Source organism: Anabas testudineus, chromosome 1, assembly GCF_900324465.2.
Source record: "Anabas testudineus chromosome 1, fAnaTes1.2, whole genome shotgun sequence".
Lineage (NCBI taxonomy): Eukaryota > Metazoa > Chordata > Actinopteri > Anabantiformes > Anabantidae > Anabas > Anabas testudineus.
Window position 1 is genome coordinate 27,324,262 of NC_046610.1, and position 20,596 is coordinate 27,344,857.

The following is a 20,596-nucleotide window of genomic DNA, read 5'->3' on the forward strand; positions in this document are numbered from 1 at the left end:
AAACTGTAACTTTGTATAGCTGTATATGGTCGCCATGTTTTTCTGTAATGTCCCTTACAATATAAAACGACTACAGATGATTATAGTTGTTCTTTCACTTTATATAAATAAAATGAATTTAATTGAAATTCGAATAGTATTTTTTCCAACAGTCCTTTTGATTTTGATTTTTTTATAAAACCTGACACTTCTAGTTATGTCACGGCTAATTCTGTCTTCCTTGACAATGCAGCCTCGTAATAACCGTATTCTCTAAAGCAGAACCTTGACAGAGCTAAGATCGAACCAATGAGATGTCCGGGAGTCAGACTGACAGAGCAGTTTGACGAATCACTGTGGAGAATCCTGGAGCATCCCGCTCCCTTGATGCCCCGCCTCGAATCTTAGTTACCGTACTCTTGATCAATCAGCGGGCCGAGCGTCTCTTGTGACGCTAATCGACATGTGAACCAATCAGCGCTGAGCCCTGAGTCTGACGAAACTAGAAACCAATCCAATGACGCTGGAGGCGGGATTAAACGTTTGCCCAAAAAAAGCAGCAGATTTTCACTACCTCCTGCCGATTTAAGCCAAGTATGAAAAACAAAACAAAACACATCCATTCCTTAGTCTTAATTGTTTTACATAGGCTAACTTACTTCTGTTATGAATGCTATATATGCTGCTGTCTTTTCATTGAGTCATTCTTTTGATTACATTGCTGAACACACTCACTCTCGAAATCTGTCATGTATCTTGTGGAACTGAGGGCAAAATGGAGAGAAAGTGTAAGTCAGGTCAGTTATAAAAAGAGGCAAATGTATGTCAGTGTGCAGACCAAAATATGTCAATGTGTAACTGTGTTTCAGCACTTCGTTACAACAGTGTCAGCAGCGAGACAGTGTAACTCCGACTGCCATTAAACACCACCAGATAGAACAGGACAAGGGTATGTGAATTTCTTTTATTAAATGGTACTTAAAGTAACTTTAGGTAACTTTAAGAACAGACGAATATGTATTACAACTGTAGAAAACAAAAACAAAACAGAAACACACACCTACTTGTCCTGTCATTCAGAATGATTTGGGTATGTAATTCAAAATTCTGACATAAACAAAACATGATTTGAACTTTGTTGTTGTCTGCTTTTTCTTCATGTGTCTCTTTCTTACGATGACTTATTCACAAAGGATATTCGCTCCATAGGCTGAAAGACAGAGAACATAATCGTTAGGGAAAAACATCAATCAACTGTGCTAATTCTACTACTTAATCTGCCATATGTGAGCATTGCCTCGAATGATGCTTGTTTTGAATAGTTACACTCTCTTACATTTAATACTGATACAAACAGCCATGTGTTTCATCATGTTGTCTGCAGTCTCTGTAACATTAACACTTAAGCACATGTATGTGCTGACAGTAACAGTAAAACATGACACCAAATGTTTTAAATTGTCTTACTCTTATCAGTGTGGTGCCTCCTTGTGGACACAACCAACAATATAAAATCATCTTTATCAAAATACTGTAAAATCTTTATTGTTTGTTGTTTTATTAAAAGATTGGCTCTTGAGTCAGCAAATACTGTATCCTTTTCCTTTTCAGGTTCAGTTTTTCAAAACACTGTACACTCAGATTTCTTTATACTTTCTAAAAATTGTATACAACCCTTACTATGTATCTACACGTGAAATCTTATCTTAGCAATACATTAGTCGTGCTCGTCTATGTAAGAGGCATTCAGACACAGTACAGTGTCACCAATCACTGTGATTGGCAAATGCAGGGAATTGCATTGCATAAAAATATGGTTCAGGTCACATTGATAGATGTGTAACATGAATAAATCAATAGTAGCACATCAGCTCCATCAGGCACACAAAACAGAAAAACTGGAACACACTCAGAGTAGTCACAAATATGAACTGAAATCATCTCTAAAGAGACAAACACACAATTATTAATGTAGGTTCTCCTGTAACATGTCATCCCTTACTTTACAGTTTTCACGCAGAGCTGCACACAGGCAAATCTGCTTTCCGTTATCAAGCTCAGCAAAACAGCTGTGTCATTTTTCTGCAGATGACACGGTCAGTAAATTTGTTTACATGCATGTACAGCACTGTGAAAAAATATAGCACCCTTCCTGATGTGTGTGGATCTCAGACTAACATAGACTAACATAAAACAAAGGTGAGCAAACAATAAATATAGAATTTAATGATAGAAGATTTTTTTAAAGCAAATAGTACTGACTCCTTTAGTTCCTGCATCCAGAAAACTACAAAACTGCATTGATCTGTCTGAGAAAACTTACAAAGATACAAAGTTTAGTATTTAGTAGGGATGGGTGTCATGATTCCAGCTTTCTCCTGCCTGTCTTTTTCAGATTTTTTCCCCTCCCTGCCTCACTACTCTGATTACTCATTATCCACACCTGTGCCACTCCTACTTAAACAGGTCTATGTGCCTCTCAGCTCTGCCAGATATTCTCACATCAACTTGAGAAAACATACTATCCAGCATTCTTTTGGACTGACTTCCTGATATTGAACCTGCCTCTGCTCATCTGTTTGGTACTGTGAGTGTTCCCTGCCTGACCTGTTCTTTCCTTCATCCTCCTTCACCTCACAGTACCGGACCTGATCCTGTTCCTGCTCACCTCTGCCTCCTTCCCTGTTCTGTCTTTGAGTTTGGATATCTCTGTGCATGACCTGGTCTGTCTCTTGACATTGCTAACAGCCTAGTGGTTTTCTGCTTTTGGTATTGCTTCTGGTTATGACCTGGATTGTTGTTTGGACTTCTGCACTAGCTTACAGACTCAACTGTTTTGGACGGCTCTGTACTGTATGACCTTGGATATGTCTCTCATTCTGCCTTTTTGGATATCTGGAAACCTGTCTACTGACTTTGTGTTTTAACGTATTGTTCTTGTACTACATGGCTCACTCTCCAGGCCACACGTGCGTCAGTCTGTCGGCAATTTTGGAAGCCCTGTCTTACACTCCAGTCAACAGCCACCACCGCTTCTCTCTCACCACTCAACAGTCTATGGTACCTCATCACCTCCCATCTGGTTCACTCCTTGCACTCAACCACCACTCACCAAGACTCCAGTGAATATCACCTTAACACTATTCAAGATCCAGCCACAGTTTTGACTCAACTCTCTCCTCTCCTAGACCATCTTACTCCCCTGGCAACAGCCCTGTCCAGTTGCTGACTCCTGTGACTCATCTGTTGCACTACCTTTTTTTTTTTTTTTGGTCAAACCTTCATTTAACTTACATTTGTGTGTTGTGTGGCCTCTGGCAATGGAGTCGGATCCTAGGTTTGTGACAATGGGCATTTCAAGCTAAAATGCTATTCTATATTTGCTGGGATTGATTTAAATATAAGAATAGCACTCTCTATTTTCCAGTTATTTATATAATGGCAGGTGGTGTAAGCACTGTTCATGCAACCCTGGTCAGACACCATTTTAAATGACTGTGCAAAATGTTTCATCATAAATGTTGTGAAAATATATTGTGGCATTTTCTGCGAATATACTGCGAATTCTACAATTCCTTTGTGTGTGTGTATGCATGTGTTTTTACCTAAAGTTGTACTCTGGGTCTGTATATGTTTTGAGCAGCAGGTCTCTGATCTCCTCAGGTGGGTTCAGCCCATGAAGCTTTGCTCTCTCCCATCTCTGTAGCCTGCTGATACCTGAAGACACGGAGGTGATGATTTAAATAATTCAATTTAGCACCAACCTCACCCAAAAGAAAGTGATTCCAAAAACAAAGAAAAGATGATGCAGAGAAGCTGCTCTGATATTGCTTTTTGTGAAAAGATGTGAGTGGAAGCTGTGAGCTGTAAAAATTGGCTGAAAAGCTCAGTAAGCTGAGGGGAAGTCCAGAGTTGGTGATGATTCTTTCATAATGATTTATCATTTGGTACTCGGTGCCTAAAAATAAGTCTTTGCCCCCTTTGGAAGTTTTCATCTTAAACAGTTTTACAGCATTGAATCATAAAATCATCTTTGTTTTTATGACTAAAAATTACGAAATGTACTCTTTCATGTCAAAGTGAAAACGGATCTCAACAAATGATTACAAAACTTTTTTAACTAGAAATGGGTGATGGTACAGGTGTTCAACAGAAGCTTAGACACATGTAGATATGATACATCTCTCATTGACCAAAACACACATGTCTTTATAGTGTAAAATCTATTCCAAGATGTACTCCTAATGGGTTGTTGGACCAAGCCTAGAGATTTCCCCTTCCCCACATCCACTCTGAACAAATACATCCCGCACCAACTGAATATCTGTACTGGACTGGTGTAGTTCTATTTAACATACAGCACTTTTATAACAGTCAAACTGACCCTCACTATGTTTCCAATTTCCATCCCAAATTACAAATGGAAAAACTACATTTTGACAAAATTTGCTAAAGCACTAAATATTAATTACTACTCAGAGATTCCCATCCTTTACACAAAAAAGTCATGTCTGTCTGTCTGTGTTACCTGTGCAGGGGCCAAATCTCCAGTCAAGATCAAACTGCTTGAGCTTCTGCAACTCTTCCTTCTCTGCTTCACTTTCAGCATCTATTTTCCAGAAGGATCCAGATGCAGTAAGGTAAGTACATGAAAGCTACTCCAACACTAAACCACTAATAACAAAATGACTTAACATTCCAGTCTTTTCACAAAACAATACATTAACTTCTCTGCCAAAATAATTTGCAGAGGACAAAACCACAACCTTATTTACAATGTAAAATACGCATATCAATTGAATTTTCACACATTTTATTTATACGAAGCACACAGACATAGATACATCTAGCTAAAACTACTGTTAAAAGTCTAATCTGATAGTCCTGTACTACTCCTCCAACAGTGAATTTTGTTAAAACTGTTTTCAGGCGATGATTCTATTTGGAGGATGCATTCTTCACCAGCTCCAGTGAAACATATGGATGGCTGTGTTGCTCTCTACCTGTACTGTGTTCTGCTGACATCTGTTTTTATAACTTTATCTAACTCATTTACTCTGTATCAAAGAGGCTAAATAGCAGAAATCCCACTGTAATACAAAATACTTCAAATGCAAACTGCATCCTTCACAGTGATTGTACAGTTAAATCAAGCTTATTCACCTTTTTGTGGTGGAGGAGGAGTCGCTCTCTTCTCTTGTTTCCCACCCCTTCTTGCTTTCTTCACCACCTTGAATGAATCAGTTATCAGTCGGTGCTTGGTAGTCATGGTGACTAATCTAGAACACACACACACACACACACACACACACACACACACACACACACACACACACACACTGTAAAACATATAATGTTTATTCATGCAAAACACCACGTAATCCCAAAAGGTTCACATACTTTTTCTTGCAACTGTAAGTTATATTATTTATTTTGACCCTTGCAAAATAATTTGCAAAACACGATGGCTGTGTGTTTAAACAAGGTGTTAGAGTATGACACTGGAGGCTCAAATCTTTGAACGGATTTGTTATTTTTTGATTTTCTTTTTTGATCAATTTAGAGTGAAACAACTAACTCTGTATATGAATATGGCACATATCCATAAGTATATATTTCTGGGCGTGGTTAATATTACTTTAAAAATAAAACACACCCACAGTCAACTGATTAAAACAGGAAATTAAGCGCTCAGTGATTAAAACAGTGTTTCATGTATTTACATAGTGATAAATAGCAAAGAACTACAAATAATTGTAAATATACGTTCTACTGGTCCATTCTGTTAAGGTTACAGTAAATTCAGCTTCAATTTGTGGATACGTTATGCTTATTTTAAATTGGGCACAATCAATTACTGTATTTAATGTAGATGACTAAAAACCCTTTAATGTGACCCTTTTCGTAGTGTCTCCGATCACTCCCTTTTTCTCCCACAAACACAATCATTTTGCAGGACGGAAGTGAAAAGTGAAACCGTTGCAGTCGCATTAAATAGATATTACTTTACAATCTGGGTCAACAGCGTTACGTATTTTTTCAGGCCACGCTACCAGTACAAAACACAGACAGAATATCTAACGTTACAATGTGTCTACCAAATTTATGGAAAAACGCAGGACAGTAATTATCTCGATGCAAAATATAAACTGATGCTGTGCGCGCAGTTTAACGTTCGTGTAACGTTTAACGTTTGCTATTACATTAGTTTGCTTTGTTAGTCTATTGAACTTACCCCGTTTCTAACGTTAAAAGTCCTGCTGACAGAATATTGTCTTCATTCAGTCGCAGACAGTCCGGCAGCAGAACCCCTCGACCAAAACAATGACGACGCTGTCTTCTTCTGTTGCTGAGGTAGACTCTACACTGGATCGTCCCTCTTCTTCCCCCCCCTGTCGGTTGATTTGTTGTGTAACGTTGACAGTAAGTCCCGGCCTCAGATGTGGCACAAGCACACAAAGTCAATACTCAAGTAAAAGCACAAGCTCTCTACCCAAGTTGAAGTATACACACTGTTGCACACTTTTAAGTATAAAGGCACAAATACTCCACTAATTAAACAAGGATTTTAAATTTTATAAATCAGGTTTCTGCACAAAATCTAAAATGTACACTTACATTTAGTCATTTGGCAAATGCTTTTATCCAAAGTAACTTGCAAGTGAGGAACAAGCAAAAATCTAAGTCAAGGAGAAAACATCAAAGCAAAGTGCTATCAACAAAGCGTTTCAGTTTCATAAGATGCAAGTACAAGAAAGTGCAGAAAGGTTGTGTTTTTTTTTTTTTTTTTTTTTGCAGAAAGACACGGAAGAGTTCTGTTTTCAGCAGTTTTTTAAATATTGAAAGTGAAGTTGCTGACCATGCAGATTCTGGCAGCTCATTCCCCTATCGTGGGATCACTGAGTTGAAGAGTTGCTCTTGGTGTCTACTGTGTGGTGCTGGGACCACCAGACATCAACACAGTGGACGGGAGGGGTTGTAGACCTGAATGATTGAGTTGAGGTAAGTTGGAGCTGTAGAGTTGACCACTCTGTAGGCAAGAGACAGAGCTTTAAACTTAAAATGCACAAGTCTAAAATTTCTAGGTCTTGTTAGGTTAAGAACCACATCAACACCTGATTTTTGGATTTACTGTGAAAAAATAGGGACAGACATTTCATGTCTTAGTAGTTAGTAGCAATAAAAAAACAAATGGTGGAGCCACAATACTAGAGACAATTCAATAAAATTGTATTTGTATAGTGCCAAATCACAACAGAAGTCATCTTAAGGCCTTTTATTATGTAAGGTTTAAGACCTTACAGAGTACAATTGTATAAAAATTATAGAAAAGCCAACAATCCCATTTGAGCTAGCATTAGGCAAAAGTGGAGAGGGAAAAACTCCTTTAAAGGAAGAAACCTCCAACAGAACCAGTCTCAGGGTGGGTGGCCACATGACTTTTCTGGGTGGGGTAAGTGGAAAGAGGAGAGAGAAAAGAACAGCAGGCAAACAAAAACAACAACAAGAAGCAGAAAAACATTAGGCAGGTCAGTAGGGCCAGTAACTGAAATTTGGAGATATAAACTTTCAAAGCCGAGGATACCTGCAGAAAAGTACACAGAGAGGAGGAAGCTCAAATGCATAAGAAAGAAGACACTAAGTTAATGCCATACAGTGGTAGCATTTGAATGGATAAAGGGGAGGAGAGGTGTTCAGTGTATCAGTAGAGGTCCCCCACCAAACTAACCTATAGCAGCATAACTTAGAGATGGTTCAGAGTAATCTGAGCCATCTCTAACTATAAGCTTTATATAAAAATGAAAGTTTTAAGTCTAGTTAAGCTGGTTCCACAGCAAAGGAGCTTGGTAGCTAAAGGCTTTGCCTCACATTTTACATTTGGATACTCTTGGAACCACAAGTAAACCATGCACTTTGAAAACTGAGAGTTTTGCCTGGAAAATATGGAACCATTAGGTCTTTAGGATAAGCTGGAGCTTGATTATTAAGTGGTTTATATGTGAGGAGAAGAATTTTAAATTCAACTCTGGATTTTACAGGGAGCCAGTGGAGAGAAGCTAACATACAACATGGCTGTTGAGTAGTACATATATCATGAATTTAAAATAGATACCCAGAACTTAACAGTATAAATATAATTAGTTTTCAAGCTGTTAGCTCCTTCTTCCTCAGACTTGTTGCATGTTGTTTCTATAAAATGTATTGTGTGTACTGTATAGGTATGTTATTACAAAGAAGTACAGTGTCTGTCATTTGGCTTCACCAGTTTCCTCCCACATTCCAAAGACATGCAGGTTATTTGCTGACTCTTAATTGCTTGCAGCTGTGACCATGACCACATCAGTCATGAGATAGATTGTTGACCCTTCCTACTCAGTGTGTCAGCTGCGAATAGCTCCACTCCAGACCCCCGTGACCCTTTAAAGCATTAGTGGCACAGTACGACCACTCCAACCCATCACAGACCAGAATTGTTCTGACATGATCTTTGTGACTAAATCTTTAGTCTCAGGGATGTTGGTTCATGAAAAAGATGGTGATGATGATGGAGGTTAACTTAATGACAAATAAAAGTGACAGACAGGAAGGCAAGAGCAACTTCTCTCTCCCTCCCTCTCAGTGGTTGTAAATATAAAAATCAATACAAATTTTATTGCCTCGTTCTGCTGCCTTCTTCATTGGTATTTCCTTCTTTCTGTCTGCCTCATCCCTCCATCCTGACAGATCACTTACCATATAATCTAATCCAAGGTATGTGTGTGTGCTTCAGTGTTAATGACTGGAGAAAAAAAAACTTCTCTCTGTCTGATTATTTACATTGAAATCAGTAGTCTGATTATGTTTTACATGCCAGTGTAATTTAATGAGTTACTACATGCCTTTAAATCCATAAAACAGGTAAAGATGCTTTTTTCTTTATTGCAGAATAGAGTCTTTCTGACACACACAAATGGTGTACTGTAAATGGTCTTAACCTCATCACTCTGCCATCTAAATGATTTAAAGACAATGCTTTTAGAGCCTTTGGTACAGGTTTCAGACTAACGACCTCCCTTTACCATAATATGTACACACTAATTTTCACACTAACCCTAGCCCCTAAAAGCATCTTCCCTCTGCAGACAGTGTAACGGGACAGCTATTCAGTCTATTAAAGCATAGACTTCACTTCTATGTATTCAAACTCACTTCTTGATGTACTTTACACTATAAATTTAAAACCTTATACAACATAACTATATATAGAAAAAAACAACAATCCCCGGAATGTATACTGTGCCAACCAGCACGGACAGCTATGTAAAACCATTCACGGACCTTTGATATTTTTCTTAACCTAACCAAACCATGAATTACACTTTGTAAGTCACTTTGAACAATAGTGTTTGACAAATGTAAGTAACAACTAAAACAATCTCTTAGTCATTCAATAGAATGCATTTACTGTGGACTATGTATGAGTGAGTGTGATATGGCTCGTCAGTCTGACTGTTAATCCTGGAACACATAGGAAATGCTTCATTCACTTTCCAGTTTTTGTTATATCTGGGTGTGTGTTGTGTAAACCTGTTTATCAATCCCTTTTCACATAGCTGTTGTTCTTCTTTTCCTTCATTCTATTCCCTTTTGCTTTCCCAGCTGTCCCCTCCTATGTTTGATCTCCACTGCTTTTTCTTTTGCCCTTTTTCCCTCCTTGTTTACCATCCTTCCTACCCTCCTCCCTGGGGAAAGAGAGAGTGAGAGACAAAGAAAGAATTAATTTCCCAAGGGGATCAATAAAGGGGATCATTTGTTCATTAGTTGAAATTTTACAACTTCCTGGTTCTCATCCAATGGCAATCTGTTATCAGCTTGTCATAAGTGGCTGCTGTATAATGGAGGCATTTAGAGAGCACAGATGGCACTGGACTATAAGCAGCTATTATTGAATCAGTCTGAAATATTATCTCCTGGATGTGGTTTGTGGTGTGTATTCGGATGTAGAGACTGAAACTGACAGTAGCCTTTTATACAAAATGGAGTCTGCCTCACTTACTGTGGTCCACCTTCGACATCATGTATATAATGGAAACTGAAATGAAATTAAATATTTCATGCAGAAATACATTACACTAATTGGGTAAGCAAAGGCTTGTTCTGAATAACTGATTTAACAAAGGAAATCTTTGATTGTTAGCAATGAAACATAGCAAGTGGTTTAACTTAGCCATGATACTCATGCTTGATGGCATTGAAAAGATGTTTCTAGCACATATGTTACAGAATGAACACAACTGTATCTCAAAAAAGAAGCACATCATTTTGTATAATTATAATAATAATAATGTCACATAGTCCAGGGATCATTATGAATTGTGTTGGGGGCACTCCTCCTCCTAACCGTCTTAGTAGGCCGTTAGCACACCCCAGACTATTGTTATCATGCTTATAACAAAAAAGCAGAGTGTATCAGGTTAAAGACAAAAGTACTTTCAGGTTTAGGGAAAGATCGTGGTTTGGAATTAAATCCAGATTTTCTTAAGATAAAACAGTGACTTCAATTTAAAAACTGAAATAAAGGGTGGCCTCTTATTTCAAGTGCATTGTTCTGTTATTCTAACCTTATGTGGTGTTATGCTATGACAATTACTGTTGTTCCTGTCGTATTTATTTTATTTGCCCCTACTGAAGAATAATTATGGGTGTTACAATGTTTTTAATGCATATTCTAATGTCAAGATTTGTAAAAAGATTTCTAGCCACATTCTATGTTTGTGTCTCAGCTGGACGAATAGCTAGGCTGACGATATTCACAAAAATACCACAATGTTGTGCAAAAAAAAAAAAAAACTGTCCACTGCCCACTGACCAGAAGGAGGAGGGGAATGTTAGGAGTCATCCACTGTAGATAATGGAGGAGGAACCTGAGAGTACAGATAGATGAGAGAGAGAGAGAGAGAGAGAGAAATGAGAGACTGTTGGAACAGGTGAAGAAAGAGATGAGGATAATTGCAGATAGAAATGGAGAGAGCTCCTTACTTGTTGACTTGCGGGTTAGCCTGAAATCACAGCGAGCATCAGACTGATGTCACTGAACAGCTGGAACTTTTTTCTCTTGGCTTTCTGGATTCTGCTCTAAATGTTGTTTCTTCACAAAAAGAAGATGACAGCCACATTTTTGGACTTAAATCTGTACTTCCTTTAAATCACACATTATCAGCTTCTTAATTCAGAGTTTTATTTAATTTCACACAGTGTGCATTTGTCTTTTTAGTTCTTGAATTTCTTTTGTTTTCTACAAAGTCATTACATAGGAAAAAAGACACAAACAAGGACTTTGTGTATGCAGTGACACACACAAACATACACACAGCTAGGATGTGGTCCTGTATAACAGACTTCTTCACCTACGAAACCACCAAGTCGGTGGTAGTGAAGAGCTGGACCATCGGTATCATCAACCGTGTTGTCCAGCTTCTCATCATCACGTACTTCATCGGGTGAGTATTCCCCCTCAGTCTGATGTACAGTGGCAAGAAAAAGTATGTAAACCTTTTGGAATTTCATGGTTTTCTGCATGAATTGGTCACAAAATGTGCTCTGATCTTCATCTAACTCACAACAATACAAAACCAGTCTGCTGAAAATAATAGTACACAAACATTATATGTTTTCATGTTTTTATTGAATATAACGTAAACATTCACAAAAAGTATGTGAACCTTTGGACTTAATAACTGGTTGACCCTCCTTTTGGCAGCAATAACCTCAACCAAACGTTTCCTGCAGATCAGACCTGCACAACGATCGAACGAGTAATTTTGGACCACTCCTCTTCACAAAAATGTTTCAGTGTAGCAATATTCTTGGCATGTCTGGTGTGAATGGCTCTCTTAATGCCACAGCATTTCAATCGGGTTGAGGTCAGGACTCTGACTGGGCTACTCCAGAAGGTGTATTTTGTTCTGTTGAAGCTATTCTTTTGTTGAATTACTTGTATGCTTTGGATCATTGTCCTGTTGCATCACCCATCCTCTGCGGAGCTTCAGTTGGCGGACAGGTGGTCTTACGTTTTCCTGCAAAATGTCTTGATACTCTGGAATTCATTTTTCCATCAATGACATCAATCCGTCCAGGCCCTAAGGCAGCAAAGCAACCCCAAACCATCATGCTCCCTCTGCCATGTTTTACAGTGGGGATGAGGTTTTGATGTTTGTGTTCTGTGCCTTTTTTTCTCCACACATAGTGTTGTGTGTTTTTTCCAAACAACTCAATTTTGGTTTCATCTGTCCGCAGAATATTTTGTCAGTAGTGCTGTGGAACATCCAGGTGCTCTTTTGCAAACTTCAAACGTGCTGCAATATTTTTTTTGGACAGCAGTGGCTTCCTCCATGGTGTCCTCCCATGTACTCCATTCTTGCTGATGTTTTCCTTATTGTAGATGTGTCAACAAAAATGTAAGCATGTGCCAGAGATTTCTGTAAGCCTTTAGCTGACACTCTAGGATGCCTCTTTACCTCATTCAGCATTCTGCACTGTGCTCTTGCAGTCATCTTTACAGGACGACCACGCCTAGGGAGAGTAGCAACAGTGCTAAACTTTTGTACACAATCTGTCTTACCGTGGACACATGAACATCAAGGCTTTTGAAAATACTTTTGTAACCCTTTCCAGCTTCATGCAAGTCAAGAATTCTTTATTGTAGATCTTCTGAAAGCTCTTTTCTGCGAGGCATGGTTCACACCAGGCAGTGCTTCTTGAAACCAGTAAACCCAAAACTGGTGTGTGTTTCTAAGGGCAGGACAGCTTTCAACAACACATCCAATATCATCACACTGATTGGACTTAACGTTGGCTCACGCCTGGCTCAAATTAGCTCTTGGAGAAGTCATTAGGCTAGGGTTCACATACTTTTTCCACCCTGCACTGTGAATGTTAACATGCTATGTTCAATAAAAACATGAAAACATATAATGTTTGTGTAGTATTTTTTTAAGCAGACTGTGTTTTTCTATTGTTGTGAGTAAGATGAAGATCATAACAGATTTTTTGACAAATCAATGCAGAAAACCATGAAATTCCAAAAAGGTTCACAAAGTTTTCCTTGACACTGTAGTTTTAGGTATTAAACAGTATTTACAATGGTTTTGTTAAATTAAACAGCAACTATTAGTACTAGCAATGTATATTCTGAAACATTTCAGACATTAGGAACTACTTATTAAACCAGACTAATAATTACCAGCTATTTACCAAGCAAATGATGACAGAGTAGTTTAAAAGTTAATCAACAAATGCAATTTTAAAAGAATTACATAAAATAAATAGATCTAAGCAATTAATAATGACAAAGACTAGTTTAAAAATCAATCAAATACCATTTTAAAAGACATTAGGAACTGCTTTTTAAACCAGATTAATAATTACCAGCTATTTACCAAGCAAATCATAATGACAAAGACTAGTTTAAAAGTTAATCAACAAATACAATTTTAAAAGAATAGATGTAAAATATTTTAAAGCTGTCATGTTTTTTTTATTACTGTAAACTATTACATCAGTAATATTATCACTGAGTTATGATTTCATAATGTTAACTTTCACACATTAATAGTGATGATATGTAATAAAACATGTTTATCACCAGCAATATGCAATGTATTCTGTTATTGTCATTAACACCAAAGAGGTCAAATCTTTATAACTACAGATTTGTTTTGTTTTGGTTTTTTGTTGTTTGTTTAGTTTAAATATAATTGTGTTGGGAGTGTGTTTACTCTTTGTGTTAATATATTTTACAAATCATTAAAATGACGTCAATTCATGTCTACTAGGTTGATATAAACAGTGATGCATCTTAACACAACCAATACACACATATATATACACACACACATAAAGTAGCATTATGTAGCTTGTAGTCATGACTTTTAATTTTTACAGATTTTTGAAAACATATATAGGCTATTGCAGTTATTGTGGAGTGTTTTTTCTACTGTTGTGTTTAATGAGTCACTGGTCATCAGAGCAGTTATACTGGAGAGGTAAAACATTAGCTTAGAGGTTTTTAATATTATGTCTACTGAGCAAGACTTTGAAAATGACAGTTTTGTAGCAGTATGCTTGTTAAAACCATGGTTTAATATTTCTGTTTCTAATCCACAATACTGCAGGTTTTGCCTTAATGATACATTTAGTATGTATATATGTGTGTGTTCCAGGTGGGTCTTTCTCTATGAGAAGGCCTACCAGATCAGAGATACAGCTATTGAGTCCTCTGTGATGACTAAGGTAAAAGGTTTTGGAATCTACAATGACAAAGTGATGGATGTTGCAGACTATGTCACTCCCACACAGGTATGGATGGACAAGTATGGATATTAGATGACTGACAGCAGTAAACTGTAAGTATAACAGTAACAGTAAGTGTGATGTGTTTTACCTATGTCTATTGTATAGGGAGCTTCAGTCTTCTGCATCATAACAAAACTGATCACTACAGAGAACCAGGTCCAAGGATACTGTCCTGAGGTCAGTTTCAGAAACTACGTTACTACAGTCATTTTCTACTGCCATTTAAACCAATGTACTGTACAAACTAGCTAAACGTTATCAATGGGAAGGACGTTTTCAATCTGTGTTCTAATTAGCTTTTGTCCGAACTTTTTTAAGTTACACCATTCTGAATTAAAGAATAATAATAAAATAATCAACCAGTTAACAGGTGAGGGGCTCATGATTGGGTATAAAAAGAACATCTAACGAAGGCCCAAGCTTTACAGGCAAGCATGGGACTGGTTCACCAAGCCGAACAACTTCTGTGCAGACTTTAGAGTGAAAACAGATGACTTCACATTTCAGCTTAGTTTCTCCATACCAAAGATAAAAAAATACCATGCAAACTGTTAGAAAAAGTGTGCATAAGCCAGAATATGTGGTGGTAATGGTATTGTACGTAATGGGGGTGGCATGTAGCTCAGTTGGTAGAGCAGTCTATTTTGGGAAGACATATGCTGCAAGCAACAGGCAGTATATTTTTCTGGGAAGTCCGTGTATGTTTTAGCAGAACTGGATAATATGCCACTACACAGTGGTGTAGAAAACATCAGTCATGCTGCCAATAATCTTTAGTGCAGTAGGTTTATCAGAGCCGTTTCTGAGAACTGCTGGAGATGACGCTGAGAGCAGTTATACCAAACCAGAATTTGCAGGTTGTATTGTCACACAGTAAAGTTAAAGTTGCAGTCATCTGTGGGTCACACTGTATACAGTTCAATAGAATTATTCACTTCCTATAGTAGTATAGTAATTTTATCTGTTGTTAGTATAAGATTACTTCTTAATGCAGCTTCACTTTGTCTGTGTGTGTGATTTTGTTACCCAGACTGAGAAGAAGTACACATGTGGTCAGGACAGTGACTGCACTAAGTATCTCAATAAGCCTGGAGGTTATGGTGAGATCTTCTCTCCGCTTTTTTGTTACTGCACAGTATTCAATGAAAACGCTGTTATCAAATGTGCATTATACTTACAAGTACAGTACAGCTGCATACTCCAAAGCCTAGTAATTCTACTGTTTTTGCTTAAAAGCCTTTCTTCTCCTGCTCAGGAATCCTTACAGGCAAATGTGTTCCCTTTAATGCCACCACCAGCATGTGTCAGATAAAAGGATGGTGTCCTGCTGAGATAGACACCATCAAGACGTAAGACTGTAATGTGCATGTGATGGAGAGCTCTTTACCATGATTTTCTTTGTTTTCTGTTATTTGAATGAATATAACATGCTATATACATATAATACATATAACATGAGGTGACCACAGTCACCTTGTCATCTGAACTCTGAAGTATTTCCCAAACTCTTCAGATTTGACTTCTCTGGAAGAATTTATTTATTTATTCCGTTACCTACAAACGGCCACAAACTGAGAAACAAGGACCAACAGCAAATACTATACTAATCCTTTGACATTGTTCATGTGTGTGAGCAGTTTCACTGCAGGTCACTAGTTTGAAGTGGAAAACAAAATACCTGGTACCAAAACCGAGTAGAGTCAAGTTAATGCAGTACTATGTGGTTGAAATTTTTTGTTCATCAGCAAGTTCTGAGTACAATTAGTGTGAACAGAGTTGTGAGCAACTGTTTTACATATACTTTCATAAGCAAAGATTGCATCCTGCAGACTTTGTAAGGCTCAAGAAAATAAAATCACACATTGTTGTTCTTATGTCTGTTTATCTTTTCTCTCACTCTAAGTACACCAATGATGGAAGTGGAGAATTTCACAATTTTCATCAAGAATAGCATCCGTTTCCCTACCTTCAACTACACCAAGTATGAAAGCCTTTTTTTACATTTGGCGATGATGACCTTGGTATTGAAGTTCAATATGTTGACATGGCATAATATCTGTATCTGTACAGAGGGAACTTCCTTCCTACTATCACTGGTGATTACATCAAAACATGTAACTTTGACATGGTCAACAACACCTATTGCCCCATCTTCAGAGTGGGAGATGTGGTCCGCTATGCACAGCAGAACTTCACTAAACTGGCAGACAAGGTAGATGGAAACACTTTTTAGATAATGTTCAAGTCAAAAACAGAAAGTCAAGACAGATGATTTTCTATTCTCTCATATGTTTTTTGCTCCAAGTCAATGTGACTGATGGTTCGGTACTTAATTTTGAACTATTGTTTTAAATCACTGTGTGTTTGCTTACACATTAATTTATAGAAAAACTATAAATTAATGTGTTCTAGGAAGAGCTTTTCCAGTTATCATAGAGTGTAGGGTTTTTTTATGTTTGAAGTGCAGGAAAAGATTTAAGTGCAGACCAAGGTTCAGAAGAGGTCTGTTTTAAACATTTTTTTTTATTGAAAGAGAGGCAGCTGAGCTTGCAGGAGGGGGTAGGTAGTTTCACTAATGTGGAACCACTGAGCTGAAAAGTTTTGCCTGGGATCTTTTGAGGTGAGGTGCATGGACAACAAGATGTTGTTCGCTGGCAGAGCACAGTGGACAGGAGGGATTGTAGATCTGGATGAGGGAGTTCAGGTAAGCTGGTGCTGTTGAGTTGACCACTTTGTAGGCAAGGATCAACCTGATGTTGGCAGCTACAGGAAGCCAGTGCATAGATCTGACTATAGATCTACTTTGAATAAATCTGGTAACTCTGCACAGTCTGATGCATAAATGCAAAATATTTTTGTAGAAATTGAAACTGTCATAACTATATAATACATCCTTTTAACACAACCCTGGAAAAAAATTGGAGTAATCAGTGAGACAAAGTCAAAGATATGAAGCTTAGTTCGCTGTGGTATAATAAGAATGTACACATGAGCCAGTGCAATTTATTTGAATAAACTGAATTTCAACACGTGGTAAACACTCATGAGTTCATCCCATTTTGAAAATTCTGTCAGGGAGGAGTTATCGGAATAAAGATTGGCTGGATGTGTGACCTGGACAAGTCTGATGATCAGTGTAATCCCTCATACTCATTCACCCGGCTTGATGCAATGTCACAGAAGAATGCTGTGTCGCCAGGTTACAATTTCAGGTATGTAGGCACATGTTTGGACTGATGTGATCCATCAAGAGAGGATGATCAACTAGAGAATGAATCACTAGTGGCCAGACTGATGCCCCCAGGTAGTGATTTCTAGTTAGTCTGGTGACCCCATGAAATTGGCTATAGCAATAATAATAAACTAGGTAATATCTACAGAAATATCTAAAGGCAGGTTAATGTATTGCTTTTGTCCTCATCTTTTTTCATATTTTATATATTTATGTATTCCTAATACCTCAATATGTGACATAAAAGTGATCACTTATGGTCATGACTTTTTATTCTATTACTGTACACCAAAATGCAACTAAACACCAATAGACTTGATTCTTTAATATGAAAATACAGTCACTTCTATGTCATTACAGGTTTGCCAAATACTATAAGATGGAGAATGGGACGGACTACCGCACTCTGGTCAAAGCCTATGCTATTAGGTTTGATGTCCTGGTCAATGGGAATGTGAGTAATGTGTGTTGGAGTTTGTGTATAGATAAGAAAACCTTTATTAGTCCCACAATGGGGAAATTGCATTTTTACAACAGCTTAAGTACACTAGAATGTCAGAAAGATAGTCTGACCAGACGAAGACGAAAGACTAAACTGGCACAGTCTGAGATAAATAAACTACGAAACCTGATATTACAAACAGTACAGTAATAAATAAAATGTATACATGTAAGTATCAGCCTCTCACTGCCAAGCAATATATTTAAATGGGTCCATTGATAAAGAATAAATAAACTTATGTTAAATGTAGTTACTCGCAAAACACTATTTACCTCCAGATGACATCTAGAGGAATTCTGGAAGAGCTGTCAAGTCAAGTCAAGAAGCTTTATTGTCATTCCAACCACATATAGCTGAAGCAGTACATAGTGAAATGAGACAATGTTTCTCCAGAACCATGGTGCTACATAAAACGGCAACAAGACAAACATGGAGCTGAGGACTGCTAAGTTGTCCTAGCAAAACACATAAAGTGCATCCTGTGCAACCTAGTGCAAACAGTGCAAGAACACAAAGAAAAAGTGCAGACAGACGTCTGAAGACAGTGCAAAAACAGAACACAAAACACAAAACAGCAGCGACCAGTAGCGGAAATCAATACAATTTACTTCTGAAAGATGGAAACATGACAAATCTAGAGAGTGTGTGTGTGTGTGCTTGGTTCAGTTTGTTGTGTGTGTGTTGAGGAGCCTGATGGCTTGGGGGAAGAAACTGTTCAAAAGTCTGGTTGTGAGGGCCCGAATGCTCTGGAACCTCTTCCCTGATGGCAGAAGTGTGAAGATTGGGTGTGAGGGGTGGGTGGGGTCGTCCACAATGCAGGTAGCGTTGCGGATGCAGCGTGTGGTGTAAATGTCCGTGATGGAGGGGAGAGAGACTCCAATGATCTTCCCGACCAAGACTGCAAGAAAATGTGCAGGATATGTTTTAATAAAGGAAAGGCAGGGGAATATTTAATACCCATTACCATTTACATGTACTGAAACTGGGAGAACATAGGAGCAGAAATTCAATGAACAGAAGTATTAATTTCTTGAGTGTAAGTATGTAAGTAAGTGATAATGATTCTCAGAAGGCTAAAACCTGCTGAAAAAAACGATATCCTTTTACAGGCAGGAAAATTCAACATGATACCTACACTCATCAACATGGTGGCAGCTTTCACATCAGTGGGAGTGGTGAGTTTTAAATGTTTCACAACCAGTGTGAAGCTTTATTATCTGTCAGTCAGGTTTTTATTCAGTATATTCGTGTGTTCTCAGAACCGGAATCCAGAAACGACCCATTCATGTCTGATTTTCTGTATCTATTATCCAAATATTATTATTTATTATTATTATTATTGTTGTTGTTGTTATTGTTGTTGTTGTTGTTGTTATGTAGGGCACAGTGCTGTGTGACATCATACTGCTGAACTTCCTGAAAGGAGCAGAGCAATACAAGGCCAAGAAATTTGAAGAGGTAAAATATCTGGTTTCTAGACATTTGTAGAGTGTGAGCAGACTTATAGCTAGCAGATAATTCTCACTACGAGCTGCTGTACACCTTAATGCAACTTTAACATCCAAAATGTCCACAGGTTGTTAGCTGACAAAGCAGCTTGACTTACACTGAAAGTTGTCACAAATGAGCACCTTAAAATCAGATGATTTTTGAGGTAAAGTAAATACAACCTCTGCCTGTTAGTGCACTGTTTACCCTATGCACTTTTTGGCCATGCTATCATGTAAAGTTAAAGGTACAACATGAAATTTTCAAATATTTTCTTTTTGTAGAAATATGTTCCAGAATTTATGTTCAAGTGGAGAGGTGCTGTCAAGGTGAAGTCAGACACAGATAATGCTTTGGCAGTGAGTTCTATATATTTTTAAGTAAAGCTCACTCTTTTAACTAATCAGAGAATTGTACTTATTTCTGTTATATTAAGATTTGCAGCTTCTAATTTATTGGAATTTGGTAAAGACTAACACATGAAGGGCTCTGCTTGGAAGAACATGGTATACAAGTTATAGTGGAGCAGGAAGAGAGAGGACCAGAGTAGATTAATCTTGGGTCTTGTGCTAGCTTTAGCTTAAGTTACCATACATATTCTAGCTTTAGGTCAAAACTAGGGTTAGAAGGTTTAGACAGTAATGACAGTAATACACTAAAACTGCAAAACATCTCTTGTGTCCCTTTCTTTTTCACTTACTGTAGGTGTCGGACAGCCCGGTCGAATGCAAAACCAATGGCTTGTACCTTTCCCAGCTGTCACTCAGACACAACGAGACCATCATGAGATCCAGTGATTCTGGGGCATTTTCTATTGAACATTACAGCTGAATCAGCAGGACCAACAGAGAATGGTCGATGAGCAGTGGACTGAGAAAGACAGACGTGGAGTTTCTTTAAAAATATTAATAAGTAAAGTTCGAACAAACATTCAATGATTAGTAGTATATATTTAGTATATATATATATATATATATATATATATATATATATATATACATATACATATAAACAAACTGTTATATATAAGGTAAAAAGGCATGACTTTATGTGCATTTGAC

At 37.7% G+C, this 20,596-nt stretch overlaps 2 protein-coding genes across 3 annotated transcripts; one reads left to right on the top strand and one right to left on the bottom strand.

Annotated features, from left to right (window-relative positions):
* Positions 1-924: 924 nt before the first annotated feature.
* pold4 (DNA polymerase delta 4, accessory subunit) lies at positions 925-6,363 on the bottom strand. Of its 2 annotated transcripts, XM_026358723.1 has the most exons (5): positions 6,215-6,363; positions 5,143-5,258; positions 4,508-4,588; positions 3,585-3,696; positions 925-1,189 (listed from the first exon to the last, which is right to left on the bottom strand). In XM_026358723.1, exons 2-5 carry the CDS (start codon positions 5,246-5,248, stop codon positions 1,165-1,167), a joined length of 324 nt encoding a protein of 107 aa, XP_026214508.1. In that variant the 5' UTR covers positions 5,249-5,258; positions 6,215-6,363; the 3' UTR covers positions 925-1,164. The 2 variants fall into 2 exon arrangements, with proteins under 2 accessions (XP_026214508.1, XP_026214509.1); XM_026358724.1 differs by lacking the exon at positions 6,215-6,363 and having other exon boundaries at positions 5,143-5,298.
* Positions 6,364-11,334: 4,971 nt separating this feature from the next.
* On the top strand, positions 11,335-20,367 carry p2rx3b (purinergic receptor P2X, ligand-gated ion channel, 3b). Its single transcript, XM_026360323.1, has 12 exons — positions 11,335-11,459; positions 14,181-14,316; positions 14,419-14,490; positions 15,344-15,413; positions 15,569-15,662; positions 16,217-16,294; positions 16,384-16,525; positions 17,389-17,525; positions 17,906-17,999; positions 19,157-19,222; positions 19,428-19,505; positions 20,241-20,367. Exons 1-12 carry the CDS (start codon positions 11,338-11,340, stop codon positions 20,364-20,366), a joined length of 1,215 nt encoding a protein of 404 aa, XP_026216108.1. The 5' UTR covers positions 11,335-11,337; the 3' UTR covers position 20,367.
* The last annotated feature ends 229 nt before the right edge of the window (positions 20,368-20,596 follow it).

What these genes read in the sequence shown, in the direction of transcription:
- pold4 (XM_026358723.1), bottom strand. Translation starts at nt 5,248, where the DNA reads ATGACTACCAAGCACCGACTGATAACTGATTCATTCAAGGTGGTGAAG. An exon ending in TCCTCCTCCACCACAAAAAG is followed by an intron (nt 4,589 to 5,142) that starts GTGAATAAGCTT and finishes TCTGGAAAATAG; the next exon opens with ATGCTGAAAGTGAAGCAGAG. An exon ending in GAGATTTGGCCCCTGCACAG is followed by an intron (nt 3,697 to 4,507) that starts GTAACACAGACA and finishes CCGTGTCTTCAG; the next exon opens with GTATCAGCAGGCTACAGAGA.
- p2rx3b (XM_026360323.1), top strand. Translation starts at nt 11,338, where the DNA reads ATGTGGTCCTGTATAACAGACTTCTTCACCTACGAAACCACCAAGTCG. An exon ending in ATCATCACGTACTTCATCGG is followed by an intron (nt 11,460 to 14,180) that starts GTGAGTATTCCC and finishes TGTGTGTTCCAG; the next exon opens with GTGGGTCTTTCTCTATGAGA. An exon ending in ACTATGTCACTCCCACACAG is followed by an intron (nt 14,317 to 14,418) that starts GTATGGATGGAC and finishes TCTATTGTATAG; the next exon opens with GGAGCTTCAGTCTTCTGCAT.